This window comes from Onychostruthus taczanowskii, unplaced genomic scaffold (assembly GCF_017590055.1).
Source record: "Onychostruthus taczanowskii isolate IOZ18803 unplaced genomic scaffold, ASM1759005v1 scaffold20, whole genome shotgun sequence".
Classification (NCBI taxonomy): Eukaryota; Metazoa; Chordata; class Aves; order Passeriformes; family Passeridae; genus Onychostruthus; species Onychostruthus taczanowskii.
This window is the reverse complement of record NW_024499240.1, coordinates 5994157-6008626: the sequence shown is the minus strand read 5'-3', so window position 1 is coordinate 6008626 and position 14470 is coordinate 5994157. Positions and strand designations below refer to the sequence as shown.

The following is a 14470-nucleotide window of genomic DNA, read 5'->3' as shown; positions in this document are numbered from 1 at the left end:
AGCCACAATGCTGGCAACACAGGGGAGTACAACTCTTATCTGAAATTCATTTATACCATAGCTGTATAGCTCAAGGATTGGCAAAATAATGTGATAAAGAGATGCTATATTTTTTTTTTTACCAGTCAGCTATTTTAGCTAATGGGTAGAGCATGAAGCTGAATCTCTTTTTCCAGTTGTGTGCTCATGTAGTGACAAGCATGTTACATGAAACTCCTGTGGATAAGAGATCTGAAGAATGCTTATGGGGAGTGCCATTGGCACTGAACCTTGGAATTGTGTTTTAAACCTCTGGAAAATGGAGTAATCAGCTGTCAGTCTGGTGCGGATTGCTGCCACAAACATCATGCTTCCTTATTCAGCAGATTAATTTAGGAAATTTTAGTACCAGAGTGAAGCAATAAACTTCAGCTCTTTTCTTACCTTTCCCATAAATAGCTTAATTTTGGTCCCCTCCTCCTCCCATCAAAGACTAGTTGGTTCTCTTATGTACTTATCTTAAATGTATCAGTGTTTGGATCATATTGAAAGAGCCAACAGGAAGTACTTTTAGCCTCTTGATTAATTTTGCCTTGCCTTTATTTAGTACTGTTATGCTGTATTCTTGATTCAAGTTTAGCATTTCACAGTATTTTGAAACAAATTTGAAAAAAATTAACTGCATCAGTCTTCTGTGTTGAATGTCTGGTGCTGATATTTAGAGGTGTTCATTAGATGAAGATTTGAACTTCAGACTTCTCCACAGTGGTCAGCACATCATGGACTACTTTGTGATGTCTCTAGATTTGTATGGAATTCCTTGACCATCTTGCTCAAATATTCTTATGATTATTTAGTACTGTCACTTGTAAGGATTCTTGGAATACAGCAAATGCAATACAGCATTGTTTGAAAGGGTTTCCATTATAAAGGCAGGTGCAGAAAGTTGGCTTGTGCAACTGAAGGGGTCACAGTAATGGTCTCTGCCAGAAATAATGACATTTCAAATGTGTGCTCATCGTGAGTTCTACCATAAATGGAGCTGGCCTTTGGGCAAGTGTTGCAGAAACCTTTTCTAGTAATAAAACTGATGGAAGACAAAGGACTAAATATGTCTAGAAACTCGATTTCTCAAGCAGACATAAGTCAGTTCACCTTGCCTTTAATAACTTGTAAACAAGTTCTTCTGATTTAAAAATGTATTATGTTTCCAGTCAACCATATAAGTTGCCTTTTTGGTAGCACAGCATTCCGTCTACCCTTTATGTACTGTTATCTGACTTGTTTCAAAGGCTTCACAATAGCTTTCTGTGACACCAAAGCCATTAACAGATTACTGTGAGACACATGTTCTTTAAAGACACTACAGACATGTGGTACTATGTGAAAAACTGTCTTAAAGGGGAGTTGTAGTAATGAATAAAACTTGTCCCAAAGCTGCTTGAAAGCACAAGCAGCTTTATTTTAGAGCAATTACACAATTTTTATGAATTCCCACTTAATAGATATTTTCTACTTAATTTAATAGTGATGCAGTATTATGATTTCACTGGTTACTCAGTGATATACTCTCTGCAACAAGAGCAAGGGTGGCTGAAGCATTAAGCAGGTATGTTGGGGGAGAAAGCTGCTGTAGCCAGGAGCAGGTTTTTTAAGGTTGCATTGTTGCAGCTCTTAAATGTGCAGCAAGAGTAGAACTGTGTTTGCTGTTAAGATCATGTGGGTGAAGCTGCATTCTTTGGTTAAATGATGAATTAAGTATTCCTCATCAAGAACACTTAAATTTTCTTTTGTCATCTTTTAAAGTTTATTGTCAGAACTTTCCCTTGTTGGCTGCTGCTCTTATAAAGGCTTTATTCATGCACTATTTAAATCAGGTTGACTTTAGGCAAGCTTTCCAGTAATTGCTGTGTTTAAAATGGAATTGCTATATATTTTTAATGAAGACTGATCATGTTTGTGGTTGGAGTTAGCATCACTTACTCTGAATGCCCTGGCTACTCATTTAAGGGACCTATTCTTTAGTTTCTTGTAACTTTCTCAGACTGAGTTACAAGATCAAAATTTTCCATGTAAATCTGTACTACTATATATTCTGGAGTTTCAAGAGTTTGAATTAGTTTACCCAAGAACACAGTGAAGGGAAAACTTATGAACTACCTGACAATTTTTGTTTAAATAAGCAGTGTCTCCATACCTTTTAATACAATATAAAAATGAAAGCACCATCCTGTTAATTTGGATATAGTTAGAATATGCATTTCTTCAGGTTTTCTCCTTTCCATTAGAAGCTTCTGCTGATGGCTGTGATTGTCCCTGGGTTTTACATCAAAAATGTTGTAGATGCTTGGCATCCTTCTGATCAGACTGAGCAAACAGTCTCTTTACTTTCTTTACTGCTGATCTTCAGGCTTGAGTCAAAGGAGTGTAACTCAAGTGTGGAAGGATTGGAGCGGGAAAATGCACGAACTTATTCATAGAATTCGAGGCTGAAGAAAACATGCAGAGATGAGACAGAAAGAAAACTGACAGTTGAGAGATTAAGATTGAGCACAGACAGAGATGGGATAAAAATGAAAATTAAGGAGCAGGAGGAGAGAGTGGGATGGCCTGGAAAATAACTGGGAACATTAATTTGCTTGAGCAGAAATAGGAAGGTTGAAAAATTTTGTAACTAGAAGCCAGAGCAGGTGTTGAGCAACCTGTGGTTAAGAAAGCAGGGAAAGAATCAGGAGGTGAGTCAGCTACAGACTTGCTAAAATGAAAGATCAAGTCTGAGGAAAAGATGGAGAAGCTGGGCTGCTCTAAGGAGTCCAAAATGAAGCCTGGAACTAGCTAGGTAGAGGTTTGTGTGGAAAGAGGGGTCTTCAGTTCTTGATGACAGATGGCTTTTGTACAAGGTCTGCTGAACAGGGGTGTGCAACAGCTCTTCTCAGTCATGGGCCAAGAAGCCAGAGCAATGGTTCTAAAACTTTCAGCTCTGCTTGAATTCTGTATCAGCCTGAGGCAGTCTGATTACTTTCAGACTTTTACCCAACGTATTTTGATCAACATGAACATGTGGCATTTGACTGACACTGTTTTTCTGAGAGGTTGGTATTGGGACCAGTGCTGCTTGACATGTTTGTCAGGAACATGGACAGTGGGCTTAAGCACACCTTCAGCAGGTTTGCTGATGATGCTGAGCTGTGTGGTGCAGGGCAGGGATTCCATCCAAAAGGACCTTGAGAGGTGGGACTGTGAACCTCGTGAAGTTCAGCAAGGCCATGTCTAAGGTCCTGCATCTGGATCAAGGCAATCCCAAGCACAAGTGCAGGCTGAGCAGAGAATGAATTGAGAGCAGCCCTGAGGAGAAGGATGTGAGGATATTGGTTGGCAAGAATCTCAGCATGACCTGGCAACGTGTGATTGCAGTCCAGAAAGCCAACCACGTCCTGCCATTATATTTGGCATCCAATATGTTTAATTTTTTTCCTTTCTCTTCCTTTCCCCCCGCTTTGATACAATTATTTTTGTTGTAGTCATTACTATCTTAATATGTTGAATTATTAGGCTGCTCTAATTTTAACCTAGGGGTTTAACTTTTATTGAGATTCCCCTGCCCATCGCACCAGGGTGGCAGGAGAGTGGGTGGGGAGTAAGCAAGTGTCTGGTCTGCCACCCAGTTGCAGGCTGGGTTAAACCACAACAGACCCCTGGCAGAAGAAGGACATTCTCCTTTTGGAGCAAGTCTGGAGGAGGGCCACACACACGGTCAGAGGGCTGGAGCACCTGTTCTGTGATGACAGGCTGAGAGGATTGGAGCTGTACAGCCTGGAGAAGAGGAGGCTTTGGGGGAGACCACAGAGTGCCTTCCAGGATCTAGAGGGGCCTCAAGAAAGCTGGAGAGGGACATTATACAAGGGCATATAGTGATAGGACAAGGCAGAATGGGTAGGAACTGAAGGAGTAGCTTTACATTAGGTGCTGGGAAGAAATTTTTCACTGTGAGGAGGGATGAGACACTATAACAGGCTGCCCAGAGAAGCTGTGGCTGCCCCATCCCTGGAAGTTTTCAAGGCCCAGTTGGATGGGGATTTGAGCAACTTGGTCTAGGGGAAGGTTGGAGTTAGACTGACCTTTAAGGTTGCTTCTAACCCAAACCACTCTTATAAAGTTAGAAACATTTGATAAGGCTAAGTTTTTGAGCTGTAACTTTGCATTGGTTTTGCACACTGTTCCCCTTCACAGTATACATTAGTACTGTATGTTACTGAGTAATACTAGCCAATAAATCAACCGCCATCAGCAATACCATTCTACAGTACCTTTGTGTCATTTAGTGCAACACTATGTTCAGTTTTTCAGTGCTTATGCTTACTTCAAAATATGATTCTTCTCATATGCTACTGAAGTCCTGTTGTGAAGCTAGAATATACTTTTTTAGAGGCAGTACTTAAAATGTTTTTGATCTTAAAAATATGCTGGTTATCAAAGAAACTCCCACCCTGGATAAAGAGTTAGTATACTCACTCCTGTGCAACCTTCCTACACTACGCCTGGGAAGACAGAATATGTAATAATTTTCATTGACTGGTTTGATATATTTGTTTGGGTTTTTCCCCTGCTTATCAGACTCCTTTATGTATAAAGTAGTTTCCATCAAGAAGAATGTTTTTGTTTGTGTACAGATTGAACCCTTATAAAAAAAAAAAAGTCAACATTTGGCGAAACTGACATTACCAAAGACAAAGAAACTGAATTGCCATCATGTGTTTTTAACATCTCACTTTAGTAAACAAGCTTAGAAGGCTTCTGTTGAGGATGAACATATTCAAGTAATACATAGTGTTTTCTTAGCAGGAGCTATGCTCTTTTCCATAGTATTTTTTCCCCCTTAAATTTTAATTGATTTTGCTAAGATAGTCGCAGGTAAAACAAAGTTTTTGTGCGTTGAGAAAATCATGCAGTTACCAGTCAAAACCTGTATGCAATTGCAGAATGTTTCATTTGCTTTTTAAGAATATTAGCTGCCTCTTAATTTCTGGAAATGGCTGTTTTGTAATTTTTCTTTTCACAGAATCTGAAGATGATGGGGCCCAGCTCATTGAGACAAATGACACAGATGAAGCACCAAGTTCCGAACATCTAAATGATAAGCTAGCTGAAGAAGTTGAAAAAGAAGAAGCAGAAAACATTTCAACAACTGAAGAGGCTATTTCAGAGTCTGCTTCAGCTGAACAAAGTGAAGAATCTTTAATAAAAGCAGAATAAAATACTTCAAGTGCCTTCTGTAGCTAGTTTTTAGCTTTGTTCATGCCTGTTGTTACTATTCAGGTGAGCTTTTTTTAATGGTACAACTTAAAAATCTTGCTTGGGCTTAAAGCGCCTCAACTGCCGCAGTGTGTCAAAGCTATGTTTAGAAGTGGGTATTGTAAATTAAGCATGTCTCTTTAAGTTAACACATGGAATGTGTAGTTGGTTGAAGTCTAACAGTTGTAGCCCTTGTTCAGTTTGCATATTCAAAAACTTCGAAGTACAAGCTTTTCTAGGGGTGACTTACAATTTAACATCTCTTTAGCTGTCACACATTAAGAGCAATTACTGATAGCAATTGACCTAGTAAGTTTGGTCTAGTGAACTTAAGATGCTTTTTAATGCTGCCCTGTTAAAATGGATTGAGTACATGTTTAATACACAGATGTTTACAAGCTAAAGTGTCATCTGACATTTGACTTAAGCATATAGAAGTGTCAATGCAGTGGTGTTAATATTATTAATTGTCTAACTTCTTGACAGAATTCAGTTAAGTGGCACTTGGATAAATGGCATCTCCTTTGGTGTTTGCGTTGCAGATGAACCAGAGGCACCTACATGCAAAACTGTTTTGTGTTTACATAAAATATAAGAAGTCTCTGCACTTGATTGTACTTGAATACAAAGCACTATTTATACCTGTACTATAATGACAAGATATAAGTGAATTTTGTGCCTTTGTGTATTTTGTTAAAGGAAAATAAAGACATCTAGCAGCAAGACTTGCTTTGTGATTCCTAAAACTGAAGAGAATTCATGTTCTGCTGTATGCAGCTATTCTACAGTTACTTTGTGCAAGTTCAGCAGGAATGTGCCACCTTTAAAGGAGCATGTCTATTTGTAGCTGAGGTGACTTTGATAGAATAGAAGTAGATCCCTGATGAAAAGGGGAAGCGCGTGTGCATTTGCCAAAAGGCTTTTCTAACTGTACCTAAAGCTAGTTGATGCTATTTAATGTTACAATTGCAATGAATATTTGCTGCTGGATTACTGAAAATGTAGGTTTTTTTTTTTTATTGCGTTGCTTTTTAAGCTAAGGACACTTGTCACACATTTCCTGTTGAATGTAACAGCTGGGATCCTGGATTAGAAGTTTTCTGGTGTCTGTGAGGTACCTAAGTCAATCAGATTTTTTTTTTATAAATAAATGATGAACATACGTGACTTGGTTGATTTAGTAGTATTCACGATAAAAGTTTTATTTTGTGCAGTGTTGTGTACCTCACTACAGGGAGAGGCAAATTTCAAAACCATTTTTAATCTAATGTCTTACTTCCAAAGAGAAATGGTTTTTACACTGTAAATACAATAAAACCCCTCAATCTTAGTAGTATGAGAGTCCTCTACAAGAAAAGCATGTTTCTCAATATGATCTTAGTATCCATGTCTTTATGCAAGACATAATTATTGCATAAAGAACAAGGATTAATTTTCTTTCTCAACTACATGCTTTGTTTTCTGATTCTTTGGGGATAGTTTAGAAGCTCAGCCTTGCATCAGTCAGAATCAAGTGTGTTCTGTATTTAGAATAAGAAGGAATTTTTTTTCTGTTTCACTATGTTAATTGCAATTAATATTTTAATTAGTAGTCTTAATAGAATGTGATTAAAGGAGTACTCATAGGTGTTTGTCTATATTTACATGAACAATTAGCAAATAAATAGGCATTTTATGTGTGACTGTCTCAGTTGTGAATACAAAGAAAACAGTCCCTTTTCAGGATGTGTCCCACAGTATGAGAAAAGTACAGAGTACAAAGTGGTAGTGGAATTAACTTTTTAGAGAATATATTTTAGATTACAGAATTTATTTAAAATGGAAACAATTTTGCCTGAGAAGTGGCAAAGCTTGCTTATTGTTTTGTAAGTTGCTAATCTCTACACTGCATTTTTGTGCCTCACTGATTTATCTGCTTAAAGGCTTATTTCTTTTGAGAGAAAAAAATCACAGACCATGTGAGTAATTCAGCACAGTAAATTGTTGGATGTACTTACATTATAAGTGCTAAAAAGAAGTAAAATTTGATATAATGATCCATCATATGGGAGATGAAGGTATGAATTGAGGTTACTCCAGACACAGATATTACTTCCTTTTAAAAGTGTGCATCTGAAGTGTCTGGTCTTTCCTAGAGTAATTTCAGGTCCTTTCCATCATAAGCAGTGGATGAGCTGTAATGCATGTAGTATCTATATAATTGACTGAGGAAACTGTTGATATTGTACCTACACATTAAAAATGTTTTCATTAGCCTGGGACATGTATATTTTCACATATCCTACTTTTGCCAAAGAAACTGATGTTTCTTATGATTTTGGGAATATGAACTTTTTTTTGAAAAAGGAGCCTTAGTATTTGGAGGTGTTGGGGTGGGGAATTATTTCTCCCAAGAGTCTTAAATGTGACGTGAGAAACTTTCCACAGAAGTGATTGGTACATTTTGTTTAATATATCACTGAGTATATCAAATATACCAAGTAGAGACAGTCAACCTGATGTGCAAACAAATAATTTTTAGAATGTGAAAACCTGCTTTGCGACTAAAAATACCCTACAACCTTTGAGCACAGGAGGACTTAGCTCTGTTTTAAGTGCATGATAGAATTGTCCTAAAAGACTTTCATACTTAAAAAAAGTGTGTGAGCAGTCCTTTTCATTAACTGCTTCAGAAGCCTTGAAGATTATGTAAAGGATGTCCTACAATTTTGGTAGAGGAAAAATCTACTTTTAACTTCTTAATTTTTCAGGGTTTTAGACTAGCTCTAGTGAATGAGGGCACAGGGTTAGTCTGTGGGTGAATTCAGGCTCATGATGATACATGTGACCGTTATGGACTGAGCTTTTCTCATTTTACAGTAAGCATTCACATGTTTCTCCTGCCAAGTGTGGGTGCCCGGTCCTGATATGAATATGGGAAGAGGATTCTGTTTCTGCAGCAGTTGCTCCTTGGCTTCTGGGTACTATAACTGTGGCAACAGTAAAAGGCACCTGTCCAACAGGAATTGAATCCAAAAATACCTGTAAATGAACAGTAGTAACCACACTTAGTCATGTCTTTGTAACACCAAAAAAAAACCTTGGAAGTAGGAGTATTTAGACAAAAAAAAAAAGTACAGCAATTGTCATATTTAATCCAGTTGCAGTTTGACTCTTAACAATGAGGAAATGGAAGAAAGTAGAGGGAAAAAATTAAAGAAATATATTCCACGTTTTGTTGTCTTCTGCCTTCTTGGCATGTACTCAAATCTCAATTTTTTCAGAAGTACTGAGATTTCTCACAGGACTAGGCTTCTGCAATGTCATAGGAGCACCCTTTCTTTCTGGCCAGGATGAAAAGCAAATTTAAGTGGAGTAATGAAGTAATACTTAGCAAGCTTGTTGATGTGTTTTTATTGACTCTGGAATATTGTGAATAACTGTAGAAGTGTTCTTTATTCACTTATAGTTTATAAATTGGGGAGGAGTTATCTTGGCTGTGTAAAAACTGTCACAAAAGACAAATCAGTGTTCTAGTTCAGAATAAATTGAAATGAGCCAGTCAGATTTACATTTTACTTTAGAAGCGAGTTAAAAAAGGCAATAGTATTTCAAATTCTAGTACTTCTTCTAAATGAGAACACAATTGATTTTCCTTGGACATTTTGAATTAAAACATTAAATGTAATCTTGGTATGGTGATTTCTCAAGAAATCTGTTTAGCCTCCATGCAGGAGAGAGAAGCTCCCAAGGAATGGAAAATGAAGGTAATGCAAAAGTTGATGGTTTAGGAATGGTCTAGAGATTATCAAATGCAAGTAACTAAGGGTGAGTGTGGTTGCATTGAAGTCAAGGAGATTGAACCCCATGTGCTGCATGAGTAGAAGCCAATGGAAGGACTTAACGATGGAGTGAAACAGCTGGGGGAGAGAAGGGATATTTTTTTTTTTATTTTAGAATGAAGTCTTAATCAAGAGATAAAAAAGATGAGCTTGAAGATATTTTTTTTTCAGAAAATGTAGTAGGATTTGGCTGTTAGCACATGGCAGTACCTAACTCAGGATATTACCATATTCCTATGTCAGAAATAATAAGGATGGAATTGACAAGGAATCTTACTGGAGAATTTTGTTTGCTTTTTAGTTAATTCCAGAATATGCATATGGTAATAACTTGGTTGAAAAAAGCTGTCTATCTATTATGAGAGACTTAAAAAGTTTTTTAACCTTCAAAGGCTAGGAGAAACACTTCTTTGTTGGTTCATGGTTCTGAACTTAGCAATGTTTGTGCACTTGTGGTTTTGTGGTGTTGGAGGAGTGAGTAGGCTAGAGGAGACTTTCATTGTTCAATAGCTAAGTCTGCTATTAAAAACTTAAGAAGTCTTTAATTTTTGTGAAGTCCAAACACATTCAGTACAAGAGTACTGGATGTAAAGAAAGTTTTAAATGAGTTGCTTCTTCTTATTTATTCTGCTTCTGCAGTGAGGTTTTGTTAGGTATTCTACTATGAGGAAAACTGTTAGTGGGGTAAGGGATGTCCTGTCTGTGAATGTTGCACTAGACAATAACCTTGAAGATTCATTTTGTGTCTTTGGCAAACAATCTTTTACCAGTTCCCTGAGTGTTCTCAAGCAAAATCTTTAGGCCTTCATTTCCTTCCATGTCTTACAGACTGGTTTTGGTTTAGTTTGTTTTTTTCCCCCTAATCTTTATTAAGAGATTCTTTCCTGTCCAGTCATGTGGTTGAAAGTTAATACCTCAGATGTCAGCATCTCATGTTTCAGTTCCCTTCTAGAATTGGTAAAATGCAACCCTGTTGAGATTTCTGGTGTAGTGAGCCTCTGAAGGAGACTGTACAGAAAACATATCCCTAATACAGGCTAACTAAAAAAAAGGCTGCAGATGCATGAAGTGCATAAATATTAGGAGGAGAGTAAGTTTTCCAGGAGTAAAGACTGTAAGTTTGGAAGTTCCTAATAATTTGGGCAAGCAGCCTTGCAAGAGGGATTAGATTTAAAATGAGAGGACAATAAAAGATTGCTCCATGACCAGTGTATCGTGTTTGATTGATGGCATGTGATTTCTTATAATTGCTTAAGAATGTATTTAATAACAGTATATGGGTGACAGAGATTTTTGGTGGTTGTCAGAAAGGTTTGATTCACTGACAGGAAAATGTATGTGAAATGATTACTGGTCTTTGGCAGTGCTCCTCTCTTCCATGGTGTGGTCTTTAGGTGGAATTCATATGTCTCAGGTTTGTGGAAGGTGATGAAGGCAAGGAATTACAGCTGGTGGGCTTGTAAGATTTTTGGCTCCAGGTCCTGGTGTGTAGTCATGCACCAATGTTTCTGTCAGAGGACAAACTAAACTTCCATCAGAAATGTTCCTAGTTGAGCTTGTCTGGTAATCTGAAATTCAGCATACTTCCTGCTTTGGATTCTTGGTGTTTGTAGGAAAAGAATGGCATCCTGAGTAGGTGGGAATTTTAGCCTTGGGTTTTTACTAGAGGCTTGTTTACACAACAAACAGGATAAGCTCCAGTGGTGTTTAAGAATGGGAACTGCTGCCCCCCAGCATTTAAAAAAATAAGAAATTGAGTTGTCCCTTAAGATTGTGAGTCTCAAGGAATTTGACTTCACCATTTCTTTTGATTTGTGGGCCTCTCTGGGGTCTTGTCAGGTCACATTCAATCTTTTCTCTGAAAGAATAACGATTCTGTGATTCTATGAAGAATAAGACCTAGAGAGGTATATGATAGGCAGGATAGTGAGAAGGGCTTTAAAATGAAATGTATTGATTATACAATAATTTGTTCCCAAACCATGGGGTTTTGAGATTAAAGCAAACACTTGAAAGATTCTCAATAGATTATTTAACTTTGCAACAGTGAAAAATCTAAAGCAGTGTATCATAATATAACTTTCAAGGTTGCATAAAATCAATTTGATCATGACTTAAATTTTTGGGTAGAAGGGGATGTCCTGACCAAGTCTTGTAATACTGGTTATTTCTCACAGTAGTCACTGTGGGAATAAACCTATTTCAGAACTGCCACTGTAGGTACCTAGCATTGTACTGCTAGGATTTCCAGTGAACAATTACTAATGTTTTTCAGGAGGGCTTCATAAGCCTTTGCCACTGTGAAATAATGTGTTCTCCTTTTGTTGTGTGACAAAAAATAATTTACAAAAGGGAGATTGCAACTGCCAGAGAAGAATACGTGCAGCAAAATCCCAAGATAATCAGATATAGGAGAAAACAAGGGGTGCAGATACTGGAGAACTGACAATTTTGGGTGTTACATTTGTGAATTCAAAGTCATCTCTAAATTTGTAAACTTATCTTGAAATAATCATTCTTTCTCTCTTTCTCTCTCCATTTTGCTGCCGCAATGAAAATAGAGAAGCTGGATTTGTAGAAAACTCAAGCAACAAAGACCTTCCAGCTCTTCTCAAGTGGTCTGCCCTCTAATTCCTTGCATCACTTCAAGGAGTTCTGCTCAGTTGACTCAAAAACATTTTACAAAACCACCAAGAAAATTCATTTTAAGAAAACTGTTTTCAATGGTGTTTTAAAGGAAATGTGAAAGATATTTCTTTAGGAATGTTTGTACTTGCCTTTTTTGTATATTGAGCTTTTTTTTAAACAGGAGTTCCTGAATATTTATAGATGCTGTTGTTGTAATAGCCTTGTTGCATTAGTAAAGGGTATATGTGTTTATGTACTATAAATATTATCTTTAATCAGAAATATTATCTTTAATCATTCTAATCCTAGATGTAGCCTTGACTATACATCACCTGCAGTTGAAATTCCATTAAAATCAATGGCAAAAACATTAATTAGTGTGAATTCTTAGTCTCTAATAGACTCCCTGAAATGTCTGTCTTAGCTTTTCTGCTTATAATTGCGAAAATATTTGGACTTGTGTTCCCCTTTTGAAATTGATTATTACCAAATGAAGCAAATTTTAAAGCATATGAAATTAAATTGTGTGGCTTGTTATTTGAATGTATACTCTCTTTGCTGTGTATGTAGTGTTTTGAGGAAAAAACTGATTATGAAAAAGCTATTTGTTTACCTGCACTTAATTGATGATTTAAGGTGATAATTCTGTTTAATAGTTCCTTTTGTGCTGGCTGTACTTAATCAACTTGAGTTTTGTAGTTATTTGGGTGTTTTTGAGGACTCCATGTGTTACCAAGCAAGGATGAAGGGGCCCCAGCCTCTTCAGTGCAGTCCCTGCCCCCCAGTTGGACTGGCATATGTAGGAGAAGAAAGTTGTTCAAGGTTGAGTAGTTTCTGATAAGACCCATTTGTCTGTGCTGCAGCCAATTGTGAGAACTCCTGGCTCATGGCATGAGCAGCCAGCTCTCCACCTCAGAGGTCAGCCTGGCACAGGGCTGCAAAATTTTGTGTGTGCTGAAGGAGAGGCAGGAATTCAGGATTGAAAATATGTGGTAGCTTCAGAGCGAATTGTGGAGGTGTGAAGGTGCTGACTTTGGCCCACGATTCCATAGACATTTCAGGGTGGGTATTGCAGCTTTTATTGTATCTAAATGGTGATTTATGTCCTTATTCCTCCATTATTGTCCACAAGGTACTGCCCTGTGTCACAGGCCTGTATTACCTAATTTTTTCAGACTGTTTCATTTTCATTAGCACAGCTGCTTTAGCTTGTGATCAGTGTACTGCACCTCATTGATAATCTAAGAGGGTATTAGATGCACAGAAGTGACACGTAACCCTGTCAGTCTGGCTTGATTGACCCCTCAGCTTCCGAAACATGGCTTCATTTTTTTTTTCTTTTAAATCCAAGTTAGCCTGCATCCATTTTCACACAGATTCCGGGCAGTTTAAAGGTTGGTCGGATTCGAATATTGCTCTTTCAAATTTGATAATGTATGAGTACAGAACTGTGACCTTTGATACGTAGTAATACATCAACATGACACGAGCAGTAAGTGCAGCAATTACCTTTACTACACTTCAGATTGTGTTTTAGTTCTCATCTTGCATGCAATTATTTCAGGAAAAAAGGAATGCCTTTAAGTTAAATATTTTTTGCAAATAGCATAAGTGCAGAAATTAATCTCTGGGGACTTGATGATTTACAGGTAAATGTTTTCAAATGAATCTTGGCTTTTAAATTAACATTGTTTTAGTTGTAGAAAGGAGTCTGGTGCCATTGGCTTTTACGATACTTTTTTTTTTTTCTGAAAGATTTTCTGTTGTGTTCTAATGTAATCTAAATTTCATATTCTAATTTATGGCCCAAGCCTGATCCTGCAGGCAGTTGAAGGCAGTTGACATGTCACTGTGTTCATGTAGCTCCCATGATAATACTCATGAGTTGGTTATGTGCATGGTAATAATGCAAGTTTACATGCTTTTAGGTGCCTTTCAGAACATCAGAGCATCTCAGACGTGCATCACATCCTGATTTAAGGGGCTCTTTTTAGGTGCCCCAGCAGTGTTTCATCCTTTTTCTGAGCAGATCAAGACGCATTTGGTTTATTTCCAGATGTTCTTTCTCACTTCTTGTTATAAATTATTTGGATAATGATAGTGCACAACCACTACCTGGTAGTGCTACGGAAACACAAATCAGTACTCCTTGGCAAAGAGCACAAGGCATTGAGAGGACTGATAGCAGCTGTGGTTTCTGTTCTGTGAGCTAAGAATCAGAATAAAATTACTGTGTCATTCTGAGCAAGCAATTGAGTAACCATTGGATGGTGACTCTGTCAATTTTGTCTGTCACAACCTAAACTCAAAGGGATAATTTGAATTAGAACTTCATGTAAAATACCTGCCTCCTCAGCAGCCAAGCACTGAGTGGCAGCTGAGTGGCAGAGTTAGGCACTGGGCTTCAATTCAGGGCCTGAGGAAGTGCTTATTTTGTTCTATATTGAGATCTATATTGAAATCAGCACCTTTTGTAATGGCGTTCTTTAAGCTGTCAAAAATGTAAACAAACCCCTAGTCCCCAGAACCGTTTAGCCATGCTGGGGCACAGGAGGCAGCTGAGCCCAGTGGCTGATGTGGAACAGGAGCTGAATGGAGGCACTCCCTTCCAAACCATCCATCAGCAGAGGGGTGCTTTTGCTAGGCTGGCTTTGTCTTTTAATTCCTGCCTGTGGAGGTTGCTCACTTGCTGTGCATGTGCACTTGTTATAGATGGATAAAACTGAAAGCTTTTCTAATGCAATGGAAAG

The 14470-nt window shown here is 37.7% G+C and overlaps 1 protein-coding gene across 5 annotated transcripts in view; it reads left to right on the top strand.

Moving 5' to 3' along the window:
- Positions 1 to 13369, top strand: part of LNPK (lunapark, ER junction formation factor) — a 49881-nt gene extending 36512 nt beyond the window's left edge. For 4 of the 5 annotated variants that reach the window (XM_041403617.1, XM_041403616.1, XM_041403618.1 and 1 more), the window contains exon 13: positions 5039 to 5996. In XM_041403617.1, coding sequence (XP_041259551.1) covers positions 5039 to 5232 — 194 coding nt within the window. In that variant the 3' untranslated portion in view covers positions 5233 to 5996. Of the gene's footprint in view, positions 1 to 5038; positions 5997 to 11653 lie in introns of those variants that run through there. The other variant, XR_005952574.1, reaches the window with a different exon arrangement.
- The last annotated feature ends 1101 nt before the right edge of the window (positions 13370 to 14470 follow it).